Source organism: Acomys minous (genome assembly GCF_964271855.1).
Source record: "Acomys minous genome assembly, chromosome: 8".
Lineage (NCBI taxonomy): Eukaryota > Metazoa > Chordata > Mammalia > Rodentia > Muridae > Acomys > Acomys minous.
In genome coordinates this window covers 101,759,333-101,782,622 of record NC_140489.1, presented here as the reverse complement: position 1 = coordinate 101,782,622, position 23,290 = coordinate 101,759,333, and the positions used below count along the sequence as shown (strand labels likewise).

The following is a 23,290-nucleotide window of genomic DNA, read 5'->3' as shown; positions in this document are numbered from 1 at the left end:
GGCAGTGCTCTTAACCACTGAGCCATCTCTCCAGCCCCTATTTTCATTCTTTAAAGCACGTATAGACACAGCTAGATACAGGTCCCAGTTGCTAAGTACATTTTTAAAAGAATTTTGTGTGTGTGTGTGTGTGTGTGTGTGTGTGTGTGTAGCCCAAGCCAAAGGGAGTCCCAGGTTGCTGAGCTATTCCCTATGCCTGCCTAAAGGGAGGGAAGACTCAGAAGTTCACAGCTCCTGTGCTCCGTGACAGAAGCAAGAATGAGGTGGGCCAGACGCTAGGCAGAACACTGTCTACTCTTCCTGACTCTAGGTCAAGCCAGGATTTAAAAAGAAAAACCCATGACGGTCCACTCCTTAATCCCAGCACGTGGAAGGCAGAGGCGGGCCAGTCTGACAGAGTTCTAGGCCAGCTAGGGCGACATATGAGACCCTGTCTCAAGGAAGAGGTAGCGGTGGCCTTGGATTGCGAGGATCCATCCTGTGGGTGCTTAGGAACCTGGGCAGCCTTTGTAGCCTTCTCCAAATAGAACTTGACCCAAACCATGCTTCAGCCAAGGCAGTGCTCAACCTTGGGGACCTAGGAAGGCCACCTAGCAGGGGCCCTGCTTCACCCTTTGTTTCTGGAACTCTTGAACTTGGGTGGAATTGGTTATCTTGGGATGACATGGGTTCCTACCAAACCTCACTGCATTATCACATCAATAATGCAAGCAATGCTGCTTTTATTTATGGCTAACACTAACAGTTCTCTCAAATGGACATATGTATGTATTTTAGCTGTAGCTTGGAAAGACAGATCTCCTTACCCACTTTGTTGAACTACTATAAATCAGCAGAAAACAACAGCACACTTAGGGTTTGGGTTAGTTACTTCTGTGCCACTGGGACAAACTGTCATGAAGCACTTAAGGGAGAGGGGGTTGTTTTGCGTGTGGTTCCAGAGGTTTTGTTCATCCCAGTGGGGATGGTGTGGTAAGCAGCTCATTCTCTGGGACTGAGATGCAAGATACGCCCATGAGTGCATCAATGGTACAAAAGCTATGGGAGTAGCCCACTGCTTTCTGATTGGATTTCAGTCCACTCCTTGCGAAGAAACCAATGTCTGGTACCATAAATCTGCTCAAAAACCTGTGGCTGGGGAGCTCATAGTTCCCAGGGGCAAGCCTACCACTATTGGTTTGCCAAATGGGCACCGTATCAAACTGCCCTTTGAGTTCCTATCTCTCCACCGATGGATTAATGCAGCTCTCAGGCCCCATCAGAGAAGCTTCCTTGTAGTGGGTGGTGGTCAAGGCAGAAACTCACGACGGACGGAAGTAGAGGATGAGGTTCTGTGGTGTGCTCAGGCACAATGGAGCATCTGTGCCACCCTCCTCTTCCCCCAAGGCTCAGGAACATCTCAGACGAGGGGCCAGAAGGACTGAGAGAGAGAGAGAGAGAGAGAGAGAGAGAGAGAGAGAGAGAGAGAGGACCAGAACAAAACAGTATATTCTGGGCATGACAGTACCAAGGGGCTCACCAACTGACAGCAGCTGTGACTATTGACCCAAGACCAAGCCAGTCCACACACCAGCATGGAGCAGGGAGAGGCCTAAGAGCCCCAACCCGAGCTAATGAACTGTTGTTAGTTGGTGGCTTCTGGGAGAGGGAGTGTCAGGTTTTTTGTTGATGATTTTTTTTTAATAGTGTGGAACTTGGTAGGCTGGACCATGCTCCAGTGAATGGTCCCACACCCATGAGTGTATGAGCAGCACCATGCAGAAAAGACATGAAGTTGGGAGGGGTGGGAGGCATGGAGGGTGGATCTGGGAAGAATTAGAGAAAGGAGTCAGGCTGAATAGGATAAATATATACGCATGTATAAAAATTTTAAAGAATTAGCCTAGCGGTGGTGGCCCACCCTTTTAATCCCAGCACTCGGGATGCAGAGGCAGGTGGATTGCTGTGAGTTCAAGGCCAGCCTGCTCTACAGGCTGGGACAGGTCCAGGACAGCCAAGGCTACACAGAGAAACCCTGTCTCAAAAAACAAAAACAAAGAACAAAGAAAATTAATAAAAAAATTTAATGTAGTAAACAATGGGGCTCGTGGAAGCTGCTAATTTGCAGCTAAGGTAAAGTTAACAACTGCTAAGTAGTTAAATAGACACAGACTGGCAATTATACCAAATACAATGAATGTACACTAACCAGATACTTTGAGAAGGAATAATATATATATTAAACGAACCAATATTTGGGAAATTATATAATGTATTGTAAATCTAAGTTTGTTTTTGTTGTTGTACCTAGACAGGGTTTCTCTGTGTAGCCCTGGCTGTCCTGGAGCTCACTCTGTAGACCAGGCTGGCCTAGAACTCAGAGATCCACCTGCCTCTGCCTCACAAATGCTCAGATTAAAGATGTGTATCACCATTGCCTGGCTTTGAGATGGGGTCTTATATAGCCAAGCTAGCTTCAGAGTTGCTATGTAGCCCAGGGTGTCCAGAAAGTTCTGGTCCTCCTGCCCCCACCTCCTGAGTGCTGAGATCACAGCCCTGTGCTGCCACACTCAGCTTATCCCGTTCTGAGGGTGAAGCCCAGGGCTTATGCTAAGTGAGCACTCTGTCAATTGAGCTGTATCTCCAATCCATTAATCTAATCTTCTTTTAGAGTTGTTTGGGGATAGTAACATTTACCATTATCAAACAAAAAAAAAATTATTTTCATTTTTTTTTCAGCAGTTTATTTTGTTATGTAATGCCCGCTTCTCTGGGGGACTTGACTGAAACGAACTCCCGCTTCAGAACTGGAAACACACAGTTCAGTACAATCCAGCGGGAGAGAATGCTGCTAAAGATGAGAGCTAAGGCTGGGCACGGGCAGACACCTGTCATCCTAGCAGTCGGGAGGCAACGGGAGGAGGGTCAGGTTCTAGACCAACATCTGCTACAGTGAACCTTGCCTCACAGAGAAAGATCGGGGAGGGGGGACAGAGGAGGACCCTCCCCCCACACACAAATGGCAAACTATAAACACCCAACGGTCTGGTTTTGAAGTCAATTATTCAGATTTGCTCTCCTGTTTCAGAATTCAGTCAAGGAGATGCTCCATGCTTGGGCCCAGCAAGTGCTTAACAGGGGTTTGTGCAGCATTTGCTTTGCCTTTTCTCCTCTTCCCCCCTCAACAGGAAAGGTCACAGGTCGCAGCCTTTTGAACTCAGATCTCCCAAGTGCGCTGCTCCTAGATGCCTGGGTCTGTGGCTTTTTTTTTTCTCCCCCCAGCAGGCACTTGGGACACAAAACCAAGGCGCAGAGCAGCTGCCTCTCATGCAAATTAAATTCTCTTCCTCTATCGGACAGTTTGTGAAGTTCGCCAACATTGAAGAGGACACCCCATCCTATCACCGAAGCTATGACTTCTTCGTGTCCCGATTTAGTGAAATGTGCCACTCAAGCCACGATGACTTGGAAATCAAGACGAAGTGAGTGGGGGGGGGGAGGGGCTGTGGAGCTCCCAGATGGATCGTCAAGGGGCCGCCAAGGCCTTCTGCCCTGGGTGACCAGTCTGCCAGAGAGTGGCTGCTGATCAGAATGGGGCTCCCAGAAGATGGTTCTGAAGGGAAAACCCCCAGGCCAGAAAACAGGGTAAAATAGAAGAGAATGGTCCCCTGAGTGGAATTTGGGGGCCAGGAACAAAATACACAAGTGAGTGAACACACGCAAACCCTGCACTCACTTCTCTGTTTAAAACGTGCATTTGAACACCCCAGAAGCAACCTACTCCCCAGTATCCAAACCCATCAACACAGCCCAGGTCCTACAGTGGCTCTCCCTCACTCCATCTCCTGGGTCCTCCGCTCACCTCACTCTCCTACAGCCATGTGGCCAAGGACACGTAGGACACCCGGGCCCCAGGGCTTTTTGCACAGTCTGTGCCCTGTCTGGAATCCTTCCTCCACGGATCTCATAGCTTGCTGCTTCCCCTCTGCCATGGCGTTGCTCACTTTGATCCCATCAGTGAAGCCTGCCTGCCTGTCCCCACACTCACCCCTTTCCTTCTGTGCCCCCCACCCCCAGACACACACACACACACACACACACACACACACCGTGGTTCCCCACCCCCCTTTACCAAATTTCATCATTTCCATGTCTCTTGTGCGTCTCTACTCACAAGCTTATACGCTACAAGAGGACAAGGATCAGGCTGTTTATTAATGTATCCCAACCAGGTCAGAGCCCATGAGGAGGAGCAGGTGGAGGAGCCTTTGCCGGCAGTCAGAGTCCCTGTGTCTTGAACTGTGCTCCTCTCCTGGCTGCGGATGCTCAGGGTGTGGACCTGCCTCGACCTTTCTCCTTACAGAATCCGAATGTCGGGCATCAAAGGCCTGCAAGGGGTAGTGAGGAAGACGGTGAATGACGAACTGCAGGCCAACATCTGGGACCCTCAGCACATGGACAAGATCGTCCCGTCCCTGCTTTTCAATCTGCAGCATGTAGAAGAGGCAGAGAGGTGAGTGGGGGTGGGGCTCAGCTCTCGCGGGGACCACCCTCACACCCAGGGAACTGGAACACACCTTCCTTGGGCAGGAAGGTAAAACCCAGCTACCTTGCCTCTGCGGCTTGTTCCGCGAGCTCAGCGCTACCGGAGTGGGAGTGTACGTATAAACCAGTCAGGACACAAAAGGCAAGAGACAGATTACCCTTGTGCCCCTCCGGAAGCAGCCAGCTAAGGAGGCTTAAAATGTCCTTTGTGGTTCTAAATGCCAAAGACTTTTCCCTCAGACCTTCCCGTCTCACTTCGTAATGCTATTTCAGACCTCAAAACATGACTGCTTGCAGGGCGTGGTGGCGCACACCTGTAATCCCAGCACTTGGGAGGCAGAGGCAGGTGGATCTCTGTGGGTTCGAGACCAGCCTGGTCTACAAAGTGAGTCTAGTACAGCTAAAGCTACACAGAGAAACCCTGTCTCAAACAAACAAACAAACAAAAACAAAACCATGACTGCTTGATCTGCCATGGCACTCAAGTGTTACAGATACTGAATTTTAACTTTAGAGCCCCCAAAGCATCAGACACACTGACCCTTTGTTTCCCGTCCCCTGACCCTTTCTTTTCCCTGTAAATGGGATGGAGAGAAAGGTTCCCGTTGCTGTCCCACGTTGTTTTTGTGCTTAGCTGCTCAGTGGAGTCTGGGCTGTTATAGCAGCAGAGGAAAGTAAGTCTGCCCCCTGGTGGCTATTTATGATATAACAGCTCACCGATCTGCTGCTATGGTCTTTCAGGAGTTCCGTTCAGAAAGGTACACTCTACGATTTGCATATCATGAAGTCATGCCCTAGCCAATCACGATACCTTTCTTTACGTATCTCTTTCATCCTTATCTGCCTCTCCTTCCCCCTTTCAGTTCTCATTTAACTCCTCTCTGAACCCTTAGGTATGTCTAGGACCTTGAGGTCTGCAGGTCTCCCACAAAGGCAGTCCAGCCCCACCCTGCAAAAATAACTCCACCATCTCCCCCAGCCTTCTCCTCCCAGCTTCCTTACACTGTGTAATAGCTGGCGGCCGTGACTGCTCTATGAACTGGTGTAGCTTGTCTCAAATTCCTGCTTGTCCTGAACAGAAAACCTAGGGGCATTCAATCCTGACTCCCAACTGTGCGCCCCATCCTTTAGCCAGATGGCTCTGTCTCCACAGCCGGTCTCCCTCGCCCCTCCAAGCGCCAGAGAAGGAGAAGGAGAACCCAGCGGAGCTGGCTGAGAGGTGCCTGAGGGAGCTGCTGGGCCGGGCAGCCTTCGGCAATATCAAGAACGCTATCAAGCCGGTTCTTATGTGAGTTGAGTGCCCCCCACCCCCACCCAGGAAACGGTCCACCTCCCGATGACTGGTCTAGGTCCTTGCCAACTGCCCCAGGTCCCCTCTATCGGCCAATGGCACAGCTCTCATGCTGTGGCCAGGTCAATCCCTTTTGGGAACACACAGCAAGGCCACCACACGGTGGCCGCCTGCAGTTTGAGATGATTAGTAGGAGGGTAGCCAAAACTACAGAGCCTATCCCGTAAACCCTTCCTTGATTGGGAACTGCAAAGGGCTCTCGGGAGGTGTCAGTCACTGTCCCTCTGAGCTCATCTCATCTCTGCTCTCCGTCATCACTCTGACTTTCCTAGTCACCCTCCTCCCATCCCCCCATGTTTTCTTCCTCACAGCCACCTGGATAACCATTCTCTTTGGGAGCCCAGAGTGTTTGCCACCCGTTGCTTTAAAATCATCATGTACTCAATTCAGGTACGGTAGCTTCCCTGTTCCAGCTTGTGCCCCTGTGCAAGGGCATTCCAGGTGCTGGACACCTCTGACCTCCCCCAGCGGCCCCCAGGGAAGGAAGGCCAGTTTAATGTTTAATACATCCTAGGCCAACATTTTTATGAAATACAGTGGAAACTAATTCCTAGAGAAAATTAAATCTGGCAGGAAGACAAGCAGCCTGCAGTCCCCGAGCGGGCCAATTACTACTGCAGGCTTACTTTCCTTCTGGCTCCCATCTCAGCAGCTCTTCCTCCCCTCCCCCGCCCCCCTCCCCCTTATCAGACAGATCTTGAATTGGCACCGGGCCCCCAGCCACACTTTGAGCAGCACTGAGCTTAACCATGTGGCCTCTCACGCACCTTGCCAGTAAGACCGGGAGAAATGAAAGACAATGTTTTGAAATGGATTCCTAGCCGCCTTTGAAGTTAAAGGAATCAGGAAAAAAAAATATGCAAACGCAGATTCCCTGGGATTTGGCTACGTGTTTGTAGGCCGCGATGGGGGTTGGGGTTGCTGCAAAAAAAAAAAAAAAAAAAAAAAAAAAAGAGACTGAGGTCTGAGTGCCACCTGCAGTGTCCACTGGCTGTGGGGGTGTCATTTTGGTTTACCCTCTGCCTCTGAGGCCCAGCAGAGGGCTGCCTCTGGGGTGGTTGTTTGGGGGATCAGCACGTCTTCCTCCCCACAGCCGCAGCACTCCCACCTGGTTATCCAGCAGCTCCTGAGCCACCTGGACGCCAACAGCCGCAGCGCGGCGACCGTGCGCGCCGGCATCGTGGAGGTACTATCGGAAGCTGCGGTCATCGCTGCCACCGGCTCTGTCGGTAAGGGGGTCCAGAGCAAAAGGCAAGGGGCAGGGGGCAGAGGCAGGCGTTGGATTTAGAACCGACTGGCTGCGCGGGCCAGGGTTTACTGGTGAGCAGGTGTGATTGCTGTCCTGACTTGCTGATCCCTCCCCCTTGGCGCTCAGGGCCCACGGTGCTGGAGATGTTTAACACCCTGCTGCGGCAGCTGCGGCTCAGCATTGACTACGCGCTAACCGGCAGCTACGACGGCGCTGTGAGCCTGGGCACCAAGATCATCAAGGAGCACGAGGAGCGCATGTTCCAGGAGGCGGTCATCAAAACCATCGGTGGGGAGGGAGTGGGGCTGGGCGGGGGGGGGGGGCTGCGGGGGACGGCGTTGAGGCTTGGGGCGGGCTCCCGCTCCAGAGAGGAATTGGCAAAGATCTGGAGGTGGGGCTAAAGGAGCAGAGCCTATGAGCCAAGGCCTTGGAGGATGGATTTGCTTAAGGCTTGAAAAGGGGAGGAACTTAGTAAGGGGGAGGTACCCTGTGAGTCTTGGAGAAGGGCGGAGCTAAGGAAGAGGGGTCAGGCTGGGGGGGGGGGGAGGAAACTAGGAGGAGGAGGGGTCTGATGAGGACCGAGGCTCTAGGGAGCGGTTACCTGAGACCTAGGGCGCTGGCTGGAGGCAGGCAGGGCTTATGGGATAAGATAAGGGCTGTGCTGAAAGGAGGGACCCTGGCAAAGCTTGGAGAGGGGAGGAGCCCTAGGGGGAGGAGTTAGGCTAGGACCTAGGAAAAGGACTTAGGACCGGAAAGGATCTTGGGAGGGTGGCATGGACCCTGGATTAGATAAGAGATGATCCTTGTGAGAGGCCCAGGACTCCCCAATAACATCTGCTGTATGATTGTCCTGCGCTTATGTTGCTTAGGGACACTGAGGGAAATGGAGGCCATCCTATGACACATATGCTTGGCTGGCTTTGAGTGAAGTGACCAAATCAGTCTGGGTCTCTCAGCCAGGCCTTCCCGCAAAGGCAGACCCAGTCCCTGTCCATTTGGCAACGCCTAGTGCTTCCACAGTGGGGCCACTGGAGGCCGGGTGCGGGTTACAGAAGAAAAGAGGAAAAGAGGCTGTGAGGACTATGTGTGTCATGAATGTGGAGAAATACAAAGCCACAAGTACCTGGGACTCCTCATAATCAGAGGTCCCTGTCCCTGTGCTGTGGACCCATCGCCCTGGGGCCAGGGCAGGACCAAGGAAACCATAGAGATGTCCTGGCCTGGGCCCTGTGCCCAGTAAAGGAGCCCAGACTGACCACAGCCTTGGTAACAAGGGAAGGGCTGGTACCTGGAAAAGCCCGCTGCGGTCTTCCTTCATACTCCCTTTCCCAGGAGGCAATGTCACAGCAGCCCGCCTGGGCAGATCTCTCTGGGCATCACTGAGCCTCACTCTGGGGCACCATTCGACTGACCCGCGCTGAGCCTGGGGGACCGCTAATGCTCTGTCCTCTTCCTCGCAGGCTCCTTTGCCAGCACGCTGCCCACCTACCAGCGCTCAGAGGTGATCCTGTTCATCATGAGCAAAGTCCCGCTGCCTTCCCTGCATCATCCTGTAGAGACCGGACGGACAGGGTTAGTCTCCCAGCCTAGCCTTACACCCTAAATTCTGTGGCCCTGCTCTCTCTTCTCTCCTGACTCAAAAACAAAACAAAACAAAACAAAAAAAACCCTCAGCATGGGTCATAGGTCATAGTCATAGGTCCCATGGCAATTTCTCAGGCTCCCTCCTACACCCCCCCTCCTCACTTTAGGGCAATCTTGGGTTCCACCCCCCCCCCCATAAGATAAGCCTCCTGGCGAGAAAACCCATCAATGCAAGAACTGATGAGGAAGCAGGGGTGGGGGGGGGATGTCGCAGGGGGGCGGCGGAGGGGGCACCCTACTGTCATCGTGCTGAGTGTGTGTCTCTGGCCTGCAGGGAGAATAGGAACCGGCTGACCCAGATCATGTTGCTGAAATCCCTCCTTCAGGTGAGCCCCACCCCCAGCCCCCGCCCCATCCCTGTGCAATACAGCTCCTTTCAGGGGCCAGGACAAGGCAGTGATGTGTGTTATGTACTGCACGGATATGCCCAGCTATTGAAGAGGTGAGCGAGGGGCTGGAACCCAACCCGAGCTCTACTGAGTTCTTCAGAGAATGGTGGATACTTAAAGCTTCCTTTTTTTGTTTGTTTGTTTGTTTGTTTGTTTGTTGAGACAGGGTTTTACTGTGTAGCCTTGGCTGAACTGGACTCACTTTGTAAATCAGGCTGGCCTTGAATTCACAGTGATCCACCTGCCTCTGCCTTCCAAGTGCTGGGACTAAAGGCGTGCACCACCACCACCCTGCACGCGCTCCCTCCCTCCCTCTCTTCCCCCCCTCCCCTTCCCTCCCTCCCTCCCTCTCTCCCTCTCTCCCTCTCTCCCTCCCTCTCCCTCCCTCCCTCTCTTCCCCCCCTCCCCTTCCCTCCCTCTCTCTCTCTCCCTCTCTCCCTCCCTCTCCCTCCCTCTCCCTCCCTCCCTCTCTTCCCCCCCCCTCCCCTTCCCTCCCTCTCTCTCTCTCCCTCTCTCCCTCTCTCCCTCCCTCTCTCTCCCTCCCTCTGTCTCCCTTTCTCTCTCTCCCTCTCTCCCTCTCTCCCTCCCTCTCCCTCCCTCTCCCTCCCTCCCTCTCTCTCCCTCTCTCTCTCTCTCTCCCTTTCTCTCTCTCCCTCTCTCCCTCCCCCCTCTCTCTTTCTCTCTCTCTCTCTCTCTCTCTCTCTCTCTCTCTCTCTCTCTCTCTCTCTCTCTTTAAAATGGTGATTCTATGTGCCCACGGGTATCCTTGTCACTGAAGCCTTGTGAGTCTTGAGATAATTCCAGCCCCACCCACCTGGTGCCCTTCGCCAGGTCCTGTCCCTCTATCTCCCCCGATTGCCCCCTGGCATTCATGTCTCTCTCACCTTCCAACCACCACCTTCTCTGCCCTCCATGTTTTCCGTATGCCTCTACTGCACCTCAGCTTTCATTGCTAGAGTCCAGTTCTGTTGTTCCCAAACACCATTCCCACGCCCAATTTGGTTGAAAAACCTGGTTCCCTAGCGAATATGAGAGGTTCTGAAGTCTATACCTGTGTGTATGTGATTTATTTAAGGTGACGGGGCTCTGCTCTGTGATCTCGGCTGGCCTTGGATTTATTTTTAAGTGGTTTTTTTTTTTAAGTATTTTTTATTTAATTTATGTGTGCTAGTGTGAGGGTGTCATATCTTGGAGTCAAAGACAGTTGTGAGCTGCCATGTGGGTGCTGGGAATTGAACCCAGGTCCTTTGGAAGAGCAGGCAGTGTTCTTAACCACTGAGCCATCTCTCCAGTCCCTGGCCTTGGATTTTTCATAGCCTGTGGCAGCATCAAAGTCACGATCTTCCCTCTCCTGCCTCAACCTACCAAGTGCTCGGATTGTGACCATGCCCAGCTTTGAAATTTGTTTTTGGAACAAGCTCCCTGCCCTAGCCAAAACTTTGGATATCTCACAACGAGGCTGGTCTCAGTGTCTCTATGTTCCCCTTCAGCTGTCATAAACACCAGGAGAATTCTCTAAGAATGTCACTTCCTGTTTTGCTCCCTATTTCAGAGATGATCCCAGTATCTAACATGAATGTCTAAACTTTGGATTTTTTTTTTTTCAAAACAGGGTTCTCTGTGTAGCCTTGGCTGTCCTGGACTCACTTTGTAGACCAGTGCTGGGATGACAGGCATGCGCCACTGTGCCCAGCAAATTTTGGACTTTTTAGAGCAAAGTCCCCAGGATCTTTCTCTCTCTAGACCAGTTGCTCTCAATCTGTGGGTCCTGACCCCTCTGTAGGGGTTGAATGACCTTTTCACAGGGGTTGCCTAATACAATCAGAAAATACATATTTACATTATGATTCATAATAGTAGCAAAATTACAGTTATGAGGTGGCAATGAAAATAATTTTGTGGTTGTGGTCACCACAACATGAGGAGCTGCATTAAAGGGTCACAGCGTCGGGAAGGTTGGGAACCACTGTTTGTTTTATTCATGGTCACATCCAGATCGCACCTCTGTTCCCCACAGGCCACTCCATGCAGAGCACCTTACTCCATGCAAGCCTTGCCCTCCCTCTTCTCCTCCCCTCATCCGTCTACTGAGTCGGCTTCTTTGGTTGCTTTGTTTGGGGCTTGAACCCAGCTGCTCACACATGAGAAGCCGATGCCCCTCCCCTGAGGGTGCTTCTAGGCCCACTCAGTGCCCTTCAACACAGCCCTTTGGTTCTTACATTTCCCACATCTAGTTGTCAACTCTCTCCTTGGTCTTTGGATTCCTGCAGTGTTGCTGGGTTAACCCTTGTTAATTTATACCCAGCACTGTATGGTGACAGTCTGGGGACCATTCATATCCCTTTCAGAGTACGCTTGGCGCTCTGGAGCTGGGCTGGGCTGGCTCGATGGAAGCCTTTGAATCATCAGAGGTACCATGCTGCAAAATGGACTTAACAGGAAATGCCCTTTGTGACCGTTGAGTATTTGGCGTCATGTGCGATGTATCTATTTATACCGACTGATTTGAGTCAGAAGGCCCCTTTATTACAGGGCTGTGCCGACTGTCATGTGTGTGAGTTGACTCTGTCACCCAGCTGTAACTTCCTCTGCCCTGTAGTTCCTGTGACTCCTAATCTTTTTTTTTTTAAGATTCATTTATTATGTATACAACATAATGCCTGTCTGCCAGAAGAGGACACCAGATCCTAGTATGGATGGTTGTGAGCCGCCATGTAGTTGCAGGGAATTGAACTCAGGACCTCTGGAAGAGCAGCCAGTGTTCTCAACCTCTGAGCCATCTCTCCAGCCTATGACTCTTAGTCTTAACAAGGCATTGTACACACTGTGGGCATTCATCACCTGTTCCCTGACCAGCGGGCACTCAGAGGTTCCCTCGTACTTGCCTTTTCCTTAGTGTTCATTCTTTACTCACTTTTAACCCTTACTGCCCCTGCGTGCTCTCCCCGTATACCTACGTGTCAACTGCGCTGCACTGAGCAGACTTTCGGGTGGATATTCAGGGCCTGTGAGAGAAGCGGGAGGAAGCTGAGTTGGGCGCTGTGTACAGAGGATGGACAGATGGACACTTGACACAGAATTCTTCTGGCTGTTTCTCCAACCTATCTCTGTACCGAGAGAGGAGCGTTCCTAAGCACACCTGTCCCGGGCTTCCTCCCAGGTGTCCACGGGTTTCCAGTGCAGCAACATGATGTCAGCCCTGCCCAGCAACTTCCTTGACCGCCTTCTCTCCACTGCCCTCATGGAGGATGCAGAGATCCGCCTCTTCGTCCTAGAGATTCTCATCAGTTTCATTGATCGTCATGGCAACCGCCACAAATTCTCTACCATCAGGTGAGTGTAAGGTCTCTCTTCTGGTAGATGTGTCATGGGGGAGCCACAGGTGAGACCTGTCGCCTTGGCCGGCAACCTCACACTCAGGTGGGAGGTACAATTTGGAGGCAGTGAGACCCGCTAGAGTTCATCTGTCTTTAGTCAAGAAGAGCAGGGACCAGAGGTCCCTGTGCCTAGGATGGGGCCTGGGGAGAGCATGCTAGGGTTAGAAAATGGAAGAACTGGTACTAAGGGATCTTTCTTTCTTTCTTTCTTTCTTTCTTTCTTTCTTTCTTTGGATTTTTCAAGACAGGGTTTCTCTGTGTAGCCTTGGCTGTCCTGGACTCACTATGCAGACCAGGCTGGCCTCGAACTCACAGTGATCCGCCTGCCTCTGCTTCCCGAGTACTAGGATTAAAGGTGTGCGCCACCACAAGTCTAGGAAAGCGGGGAGTATAGGGTCATTGACACTGAGGACTTGGCAGGAATAAGGGGAAGAAGGTAATCGACAAATTAAGAGAAAGAAACAGGAATGAGAGAGCTTTGGAGAAAAACGGAGACTGGGTTAAGAACCAAAGCCAACCTTTTAGCATTGGGGATAGAACTTAGCGATGCCCTGTGAACTCGGGTTGGCCTTACACCGGGCTAAGAGGCTCCTTCACCCCTTCCTAGCACCCTTGGTGACATCTCGGTCCTGAAGTTGAAAGTGGACAAGTGCTCCCGGCAGGACACTGTCTTCATGAAGAAGGTGAGTGCCACCACAAGACACAGAGCCCCAGAGGAGGCCGGCCTTCATGGTCTCAGCCTTCCAGTGCCTGAGTCACTGCTTGACCACTGGTCCTAGAGCCTGCCTCCTCCCTCCTTTGGTTGGTCAGGATAGCCAGTTGCTGAGGATGGAGATAGAGCATCACACACAGCTCCTGCCTCCCCTTCAGACGGGCCTTCCTCCCCAGTTCTCCTTGCCGCCCACTCTGGACCCAGCCCACTGACCATAGCTGTCTTCTGCCCCTGCCTTTGTCCCAGCACTCCCAGCAGTTCTACAGGCATATCTACCTGAGCTGTAAGGAGGAGTCGAACACTCAGAAGCACTACGAGGCACTCTACGGCCTCCTGGCGCTCATCAGCATCGAGCTGGCCAATGAGGAGGTGGTGGTGGACCTCATCCGACTGGTGCTGGCTGTTCAGGTGAGGCCGGATGTGGGCAGGACCAGACGAGGATCGTGGGGGTGGGGGGGTAGGGGTGGGGGATGAGGTCAGGCTGTCTATAGCCAGGTTCAAACAGGAATACTCTGTAGCAGTTGCTTGACAGTTGTTTTGGGGTCCAGAGACGCTTCCTCCATCAAGACCCCAAACCACGTTCTTGTCTGGGAAGCCCCGGAAACTAATTGATTTATGGCTCATGTTCATCTTTAAGATGAAGAGGACACAAGGTCACCTGGAATCAATCTGGTCCCCAAGCATTTCAAGGCTCTCATGGGACCTGAGTGCCACCCTGAAACCATTCAAAAGCCCTGAGTGATTCTGAAACAAAACGTATTCATCTAAAAATCCTCTCATTCTCAGATTTACTTTTTGAGAATTGCTTCTGGTGCTTGTTTAAAATACATATGGTGCCAGACATAGTGGTGCACTCGGGAGGCAGAGGCAGGTGGATCTTTGTGAGTTCGAGGCCAGCCTGATCTACATAGGGAGTCCAGGACAGCCAGGGCTACACAGAGAAACCCCATCTCTAAAAACAAAAGCAAACAACAACAATAACAAAAGGAAACATATTACCCAAACTGGAAAACCACAGTGTCCCAAGCCTGGGACCTGTGTCTTTAACAAGCCTGCTGTGTGATCCATAGGCAGCCAGTGTGGTGCTCGGTACGGTAGGACCTGAGACCTTCAAGGTCTGCCCGGGTGGAAGAGCACTGCCAAGGAAGCCAAGGTGAATCTCCGACCTCTGACCTCAGAGGTTACAGTCTCTCAGGCCTGAAGCCAAGTAGGCATCACATTCTTGAACTTAGTGACAGGTGTCTTAGGCCATCTTTGTGACCGTGCCAAACCCTGCAGGCCAACCTAGATGCTACAGCCTTTAGCATATGGACCCGGTTTAGCATGCCAATCCAATCCAGTCAGCTGGGCTTTGGCAGCTAAATGGCGAGGTTATCGGTAAGGAGGAGGGCTTGGACAGTGGCGGTCACTACAGCTGGAACCACAGGGTGAAGAGATGAGGCCATGGCCACTATACTTAGTAGAGATTTAGGAGCCTCCAGCTCGTGGATTGTTCCGGGGACCATCTTTTCTAGCATCCCCGAAGGGTATGGGACAAAGACTTAGTGTAGGAAAATGAGCCGTCTCTAAGAAGATTGGGGAGAGGTCAGGTGGGAGGGCGGAGACTTTAGTGTAGTTTGTCAGGGAAAACCTCTGGCTCCTATCCATGTTCCCACAGGACGTGGCCCAGGTCAACGAAGAGAACTTGCCTGCTTATAACCGCTGTGCACTCTACGCTCTGGGTGCGGCCTACCTGAACCTCATCAGCCAGCTCACAACGGTGCCTGCCTTCTGTCAGCACATCCACGAGGTTCGTGTGCTCATGAGCCCTTGAACGTTAGACATAATGGAGGACGTGTTGAGGAACTAAAGATCCTCTCTCCTTAGCCTCCTGGGTGAAGGGATCTCACCTGCACCCTACCTACCCACTGTCCTCACACTCCTCCAGCCATGTGAATGGAAACAATTTAATACGAGTTTGGAGGGAGGGGGCTGGAGAGATGGCTCAGTGGTTAAGAGCACCGCCTGCTCTTCCAAAGGTCCTGAGTTCAATTCCCAGCAACCACATGGTGGCTCACAACCATCTATAATGTAATTTGATACCCTCTTCTAGCCTGTGGGCAGAACACTGTATACATAATGATAAATAAATCTTAAAGAGAGAGAGAGAGAGAGTTTGAGGGAGGAATGAGCATGTGACTTAGATGGTAGAGTACCTGCCTAGCATGCATAAGTCCCTGGGTTCAATTCCCAGCACCACATAAAACTGGGTATGGTGACATAGGGCTATAATCCCCAGCACTCAAGAGTCTCAGTGGTAGGAAGACCTTGGCATAGTAAGTTTAGGGCCAGCCTAGGCTAAATGAGACGCCACACAAGAGAAAGGAAGGAAGGAAGGAAGGAAGGAAGGAAGGAAGGAAGGAAGAAAAGAAAGAAATCCAAACAAATCCAAACACAGCGGTACACACCTAAATCCCAGCTTTCCTATGACAGGATGGGAGTCAGGGACAAGAATGAGACACAAGCGTGTGGCCAGCTAGCCTGAAGTGTACGCTGCAGTGGGAAAAGTAAGGGAGACCTGGCTCAACAAGGTGGAAGACAAGAACCAACTCCCCAAACCTACACACACACACACACACACACACACACACACTAATTAATTTAAACAGAAATGAACCCTGTCTCAAGAAAAAACAAAACAAAACAAGGTTTTTGCCATAGTGCTCTCCAGGCCACAAAAGCAAGAAAACTGTAAACCACAATTATGCAAATTAAATACTTGTGAAACTTTCCTCAATTTGCCTATCAGGATTACAGTCTTTTTTTTCCTTTGCTGAAATATTTTAAGGCAAATTCCAGCTCCCCATGCAGGAATTTAACATATATCAGTAGGCATGGCAAAAGAGAGTTTGGGGGCAGCAGTGAGAGAGCGGACAGTGGCATCTCCCTCCCTGCTGCCCCATATCTAATTAAAATTTCAACCTCGCCCTGTTTTTTGGCAGCCAGTCTAGTCAATGAACCTCAGTTGCTGCATATCGATCTTTTGAGACTTTCTGGATGGGGCTCGAGAGATGGCTCAGTGGTAAAGAGCACTGGCCACTCATGCAGAGGACCTGGGTTCAGTTCCCAGCACCCATGGGGTAGCTCAGGACTGTCTATAACTCCCATTCCAGGGAATCTGCCACCTTCTTCTGGCCTTCACGGATACCAGACATATGAGCATAGAACATATATGTGCATATGGGCAGAATACTCATACATATAAAAAAATAATTTTCAGATCAGAGAAAAACTCAGAAGTACTTTAAGTAGAGTCATATGATGTCTAGGATTGGCTTTAACATTCCAGGTCTCTGCTGACCTGAGCTGGCTGCACATATGTGGGCAGTTGTTTATCATAGTGGAGCTGTTGCCAGGTCACCCTCAGACTCCTGGCTTCTCGCCACTTCAGTGACTTTTACGTCTCTTCCCAAAACACTTGCAAGGGCTATAGAGGACATCTCAAACTGTCCCCATCCATCAGATGTGCCAGACGTGTCCCCTGCATTCCCTTTTTACTTGTGTAAATCAAAAGTACAGGAATAAGGCATAGGAGAAAGAAGCCTCAGTCTCTAAGGGATGAAGGGCCCTGTGCTTGGAGGACGCTTGGCACGTGTGCGTCATCAATGGCGACAGCTTGAGCAGCCACGAGTCTCTCCAGGCTACTCTGACGGTGACTGGGGATTTGGATTCTCCCTGGAGAAGCTCTGTGTGCTGCTGCATCTCTGAGGAGGCTGAGGAGGAGGAGGACGCTGAAAGTGAGCTTGCAGCTCTTCCTGTCACTTGCTCTGAGGCGCCTCGCCCTGCAAGACCCAGCTCTTATCTTTTCTTCCCTTCCAAACTCCAGGTAATAGAGACGAGGAAGAAAGAGGCACCATACATGCTTCCTGAGGATGTGTTTGTGGAAAGACCCAGGTAAGGACGGTACCAGGGATGCAGTCAAACATGGGAGCGTGGGCAGTATGAGGCCAGACAAGGACACTCATGAGGGTGGGGGTGGGGTTTACACCCTGCCTGAGATCTCCAAGTCCTGAGTGGAGTTCGGCCTCATCACAATACTATAATCCTTCCATGGCTGCGATGCCGTCAAGCCTCAGGCAGGCCATGGTGGGCCAGCTGAAAGGTCCTGCTGCCTAGGAGGAAATGCAACCTCTAGGTCAGACCCACGGTGAGTGTGCCCTAGAGGAGCCACCTCGACAGAACGCAGCCTTCAGACGGTGCTATGGACCAGTATCACCGCGGCATGAGAAGAGCACAAGGGAAAGATACTCTGAGAAACAAGAAGACCACGAACAGGACTCAGCCTCCTAAACTGTGGCCCTTCACGCACTAACCGCAAAAGAGACTGATGCTGGGGGTAGACCTGTTTGTAGTCCAGTGGCAGAGCACTTGCCTAGCCCAAGTGAGTCCTGGGTCGATCCCACCCCGAGCACCACAAAAGAAAAAGATTTAGAAAGTCCATGATGCTTCGAAAGGATATTTAGTTGTGAGATAGTTATTAAATGATACAAGGATAAAATCCTCAGGCACAGGCTGGGGAAGATAGACCGGTTGATAAAGTGCGTGTTTCGTATCATACATATGAACTTTGACCCTCAGAACCCATGTTGTTAAGAAAAGAAAAGGCCAAGTGTGGTAGCGTGTGTTTGTCATCCCGAGCTGGGGGCGGGGACACAGGTGGTAATCTGAGCTTGCTGGCCAGCTCAGAATCAAGGCCAGTGAGAGAGACCCTGTCTGCAAGAAAACAAGGGTGTTGCCTAAGCAACAACACCCAACGTTGACCTCTGGTCTCCACACAGCTGCGCGCGCACATACGCTCCCAAAATTCATCACAGAACAGGGTGCTGGGGAAGGGGACGTTTATGTGTGGGCCTATGCAACTGAAGGATTCTGCGTAAGATGTAAAACAGTGGGTGTCCCTGGGAAAGGGAGTAAGGCAATTTCCTTCTGTTCCTCTGTCCTGTCGCACTGTCAGTGTGCTGCGATTATGGTAAAGTCATCTAGGGATTGTCTGAGCTGCCCACGCTTCTCCTCGGCCTCCTCTTTGTCTTCCAGGCTGTCCCAGAGCCTGGACGGTGTGGTGATCGAGTTTCTCTTCCGCCAGAGCAAAATCAGCGAAGTCCTGGGAGGCAGCGGCTACAATTCGGACAGGCTCTGCCTGCCCTACATCCCTCAGCTGACAGGTATGCCCTCTAGGCAAGGCTTCCTGTCTTCATCTGCCTTTTCCGCCAGGCAAGAGCCCTAGAGCAAGGGAGTGTGGACCCCCTGAACCGCTTGTGGTGGCATCGTAGGTGTTACATGAGAACTGAGAGACACACAGAACTCATGGGGAGATCCTGGTTTCCTTGCTCCTCTTCAGTTTGGGGTCTCAGAAAGCAGCTGGCCCAGGAGATGACCTGGCTTGTGGGGGGCAGGTTCATAGATTTAGGAAGAGCACACATGGGCTACAGAAACAGACCCGCTTTGAGACCTCGGTGCTACTTACTGTTTAAAAACACCTTCGGCAAGTCTCTGGGAATCCTCCAGTCACGTAACTATGGAACGCCTGCACTAGAGGGTTGATGTGGAGGTGTGTGGATCAGTGAAGGCAGACGCACTTAGAAAACACTGCGTGCGCGCAGATGCAGCAAGCTTACGCTAGTTGAGGTACACTTCCTGGTCCCCGAGCAACTTCTTTGTTTCCACAAAGGGTTGCAAAAATCTTCACTCAAAGAAGCAACCTGACCATCCTAAGATGAATGGAGAAAGCCCACAGCAACTAGAAGCTTCTGGAAGCCTCAGGCATAGCCTAAGTGTGTACTGAGCCATTGAGGACTGTGGACCAAAGCATAGGGGGTAGAAGCAATGGCTTATCCCTGGCGTTGCAAGGACTGGGAACCCCAGCTTCTGAGCTCTTGTTTTTCTTTTTCCAGATGAAGATCGCTTGTCCAAGAGGAAGAGCATTGGAGAGACCATTTCCCTTCAGGTAGAGGTAGAATCGAGGAACAGCCCGGAGAAAGAGGAGGTAAGCGTTTTTGTCAGTACTCTGAGCGCTGAATGTTCCACTCCCTTTACAGTGGGTTAAGAGATTTGTGGAAATTAGTTTCTCAAGTATATTCATTTTCTTACTGACTCTCATCATGTGTAGATATTTCCAGCTAGAAGATTTATTACTGTTCTTCTATCATGAGAATGTCATTTTTTTAAAAAATCACTCTAGAAAGACTTGCTGGTCTCTGTTCCCTACTCATACAAGTTAGGGAACTGACAGGCATAGGACAAGCATCATACAAAGTAAGGAGTACCCACATCAGGGTGTGACTGGGATGCGGAGATTGATGGGGAGTCTGAGGGCAGCTGTGGAGGATGCTGAGTCTTTCCCCAGGTGTGATCAGAGCACAGAAAAGTCCTTGAAGGTGGCATGAAGCATCCCTTTAACCAGGCCAAACCCTGAGCCTGGGCATTCAGAGCTGGAACATTCCCGTGGAAGGAGGGAAGCTCTGACCCTGGCTAATTGGGCAAGCAGAGTAAGGAAGTGGAGGTGGGAGCCCTTGGAGAGCTTGTGGCTGTGAGCAACAGGACCCTTAGTGCCCTACAGCCTCAGGATGAGCTGACTGTGTCCCCTACACTGCTCAGAGGCAGTCAGTAGTCAAGTGAAGCTAAGGAGGAGAAATGCTTACCTAGCTAGTGCCACCTACGCACAGGCGGCCTCCTAGACCACCCATACTGGTTCTTTCCTTGGGTCAGCTTAGCCTGGGGGCATCCTCATACCTGATACAGGGCTATGCCCTCTCCGTGCCACACTGCTTCACAGCTTCGGCCTGTGGCTCGTGGTCCTGTGCTGGCTAAGCGTGCCATCACTGTGGGTGATGGATCAGTGCTGCTGCGGTCACATCTTAATCCCAGTGCCTGGCATTCTGGGCTGGCCCTCCCGTGTCATTTTATTTCCCCTGCCACCCTGGTACTGCTGCTCATGGAACTGTTCTCAGTTTCCTCCATGTCATCTATCTGCACAAGTATGCTAGCGCAAAAAGCAACACCAGCAGCTGCCTTCTTGTCCACAGGAGCAATTAAGCCTTTGGACCTATGAACTGTTTGTTCTTAAAATCCAGCTGGGTTCCACTTCCTGCCTGTTCTCACTTAGAGAACTTGCTTTTAGTTTCCCTATACTCTGTGGTTCCTTAATGCTTTGATTTTATCTGCATTGGTCTTCACTGACCATACATAGATGGATGGATGGATGTTTGGGTGGGTGGATGTGTGGATGTGGGGGTGGGTGGATGGATGGATAGAGGGATGGATGGATGTGTGGATGGATGGATGAGTGGATGGATGGATGGATGGATGTGCAGGTGGGTGGATGGATGGGTGGATAGGTGGATGTGCAGGTGGGTGGATGGATGGATGGATGGATGTGTGTGTCGATAGGGTGATTCCTCAGGCTATCTTGCATGCAACATATCCTATGTTAACAAATTTGGCAGCTTCTGTTGACCCAACTAAGAGTTCTGCATGCTATTGATACCCATGCAATATTTGCTGAATGTCTTTATCCCATTTATGTATGTCTACCCTTTCCAGACAAAAAGACATTTACCAAATGGCAAACAAATCAAGAGCTGTACTGTTTGAATTTTCACAAGTTGAATGTTCCCATGTTATCACACTCAGATCAGGAGATCAAATACAGTCACCACCCAGGGACTTGTCGGGGCCTCTCTCCTCCAGAGAAACCACTTAGCATAGTCCCTCTTGGAACTTTGTGTCATTAAATCACTCTCTTCTGGCTACACTCCCCCCCTTACTTTCCTTGATGGCACATGACTCCTAGTGGGTGCTACACCAAGAAGCTGATAGTTTGGTGAGGAATCTGGTCCAAACTTCAGCATCATCAGCATCGTCAGCATCTTCCCAGAGATCATGGATCCATGGAGTTCCCTTCTTTGGGCTTCATTATTTTCTGCCTCTTTTCATAGGCTCTGCAGGAGTTGAGACCCTTTGCCTCTGGTCTTGGGACCAATCAGCTCAGCAGAGGGCCCATTGTTTCTAACCTTCTATGACTTACTATATTAAGATTCATCACTTTGGGGTATAATTTACTATCATAAGCCTTCAAATTTTTGTGAAGTTCCTGGAGTTTATATTGGAGATATTTTTAAATAGGTTTATTTATTATTGTAGAGTATTTTGCCTGCATGTGTGCAGGAGGAGGGTACCAGATCTCATTGTAGATGGTTGTGAACCACCATGTGGTTGCTGGGAATTGAACTCAGGACCTTTGGAAGAACAGACAGTGCTCATAACCTCTGAGCCATCTCTCCAGCCTATATTGGAGATCTTATTTCTCAACTGCCTCTTACATTCAGTTGTTTCTCTGAGGTTTTTGGGTTTTGTTTTTGTTTTTCAGTTGTGTGGTGGTTTTCTCCCTGGAGCTTGCTGGACTGGCTTAGGTGGGGAACAGAAATAGAATTCTATTCTGAGGGAACCTGAAACTTGTTTGAGTTTCGCCATACATGCTCAGAGATGCCTCTGCCAATGGGGGGTGTTTTAGGGACAGTCCCCTAAGAAGTAATGTTCACCTTTCTCCATTTGCCCCTTCTTCTTCAGCGAGTGCCGGCTGAAGAGATCACCTATGAGACACTAAAGAAGGCCATTGGTAAGACAGGGGCCCTAAGAAACTGGCGAAAGGGGAGGTTAGGGCTGACATGGCCCTGGTGGCCAAGGCTTCTTGTAAACTCATCAGCTGCCAAAGCTGCCAAAGTCCCCAGTCCCCAGTGAGGGGGGTGGGGCGGCCCTGTCACTGTCACCGCTTTCCTACTTGCTAATGACAGCTGCCTCATGGTCTATCAGCATTTTCCATTGTTCGGGTCCTTTTTCAAACTACCCAGACAGTACCAACAGGGGCAGCTATCTGAGATCTTTTCTTTGAGAGTCCCAGCAGGAGTGTAGACACTTGGGTCTTTAAAAGCCCGATGGAGCTCTCTACTCCCACTTCTCCCCGCTCTCACCCGGCTCACTCTTCCTCCCTCTTCTTCTCACTCTTCCTGTCTCTGTCTCTGTCTCCCTCTGGGGTACCCCTGCCCCCTTTCCTTCTCCCCTCCCCCCCCCATGCTCATTTAATAAACTCCATATCACATTTTTAAAAAAATCCCAGTTGCAGGTCCATGTCACTGATTCTTAAAGGGTGGGGCCTTAGACAGGATCGGGAGAAGTCTCTGAGGGCACCTGAGGTCTGCACACCTTTCATGGCTCCGCCCCTTTCCATCCTGAGAGTCCACTCTGCCCATCTCCTCAAGCTTCTTCCCCTGCTCATCCCTGGGGACGACCTGAACACTAACCCAGTTCTTGTGTCACAGTGGACAGTGTGGCAGTTGAGGAACAGGAGCGTGAGCGGCGTCGACAGGTGGTAGAGAAATTCCAGAAGGCACCCTTCGAGGAGATTGCAGCCCACTGTGGGGCCCGGGTGAGTGACATACCACAAGGTGCCTTCCTGACCAATCAGATACAAGATTTGGGGCCAGGGCAAGACAGAGTTCCAACCTTGGCTCTTTGGCACTGTGGCCAGCACTCAGGGAGGCAGAGGCAGGTGGCTCTCTGTGAGTTCGAGGCCAGCCTAGTCTACAAAGTGAGTCCAGGACAGCCAAGGCTACACTGAGAAACCCTGTCTCAGAAAACAACAACAAACAAACAAACAGACAGACAGACAACCCTTGCCTCTTTGTATTGTAGAAATTAGGGTTTTGTTTCCAAGATTCAGAATGTTGCTGTTTACCCCAATATTTTCCACTACATTGAATTCCTAAGCTCAGTGACCGGACATTGAGTATTCACTGTCTTGGAAGGCAGAGGCAGACAGATCTCTGTGAATTCGAGCCAGCCAGTCTGGTCTACATGGATAATCCCAGGCCAGCGAGAGTGACATAGTGAGACCTCCAAAAAAAGATGGTGGGGATCAGGGAGAGTGGGGGGTAGGAGGTGCCAGCTGGGTGTGGTGGCTCACACCTTCAATCCAGCAATCAGAAGGCAGAGGCAACAGATCTCTTTGAG

At 51.0% G+C, this 23,290-nt stretch overlaps 1 protein-coding gene and 1 long non-coding RNA gene across 4 annotated transcripts in view; one reads left to right on the top strand and one right to left on the bottom strand.

The window, feature by feature from the left end:
- EFR3B (EFR3 homolog B) overlaps nt 1-23,290 on the top strand; it is a 78,796-nt gene that overhangs the window by 49,245 nt on the left and 6,261 nt on the right. For 2 of the 3 annotated variants that reach the window (XM_084792598.1, XM_084792600.1), the window contains exons 5-21: nt 3,340-3,461; nt 4,343-4,492; nt 5,678-5,812; nt 6,187-6,265; nt 6,969-7,104; nt 7,251-7,412; nt 8,585-8,696; nt 9,043-9,094; nt 12,318-12,490; nt 13,142-13,217; nt 13,493-13,654; nt 14,904-15,035; nt 17,112-17,179; nt 18,320-18,447; nt 19,177-19,268; nt 21,851-21,899; nt 22,600-22,706. In XM_084792598.1, coding sequence (XP_084648724.1) covers nt 3,340-3,461; nt 4,343-4,492; nt 5,678-5,812; nt 6,187-6,265; nt 6,969-7,104; nt 7,251-7,412; nt 8,585-8,696; nt 9,043-9,094; nt 12,318-12,490; nt 13,142-13,217; nt 13,493-13,654; nt 14,904-15,035; nt 17,112-17,179; nt 18,320-18,447; nt 19,177-19,268; nt 21,851-21,899; nt 22,600-22,706 — 1,935 coding nt within the window. The remainder of the gene's footprint in view (nt 1-3,339; nt 3,462-4,342; nt 4,493-5,677; nt 5,813-6,186; nt 6,266-6,968; nt 7,105-7,250; nt 7,413-8,584; nt 8,697-9,042; nt 9,095-12,317; nt 12,491-13,141; nt 13,218-13,492; nt 13,655-14,903; nt 15,036-17,111; nt 17,180-18,319; nt 18,448-19,176; nt 19,269-21,850; nt 21,900-22,599; nt 22,707-23,290) is intronic. The other variant, XM_084792599.1, reaches the window with a different exon arrangement.
- On the bottom strand, nt 4,176-7,103 carry LOC311603630. Its single transcript, XR_014781197.1, has 2 exons — nt 6,984-7,103; nt 4,176-4,367 (listed from the first exon to the last, which is right to left on the bottom strand). It is a non-coding gene; the product is annotated as an uncharacterized lncRNA (long non-coding RNA).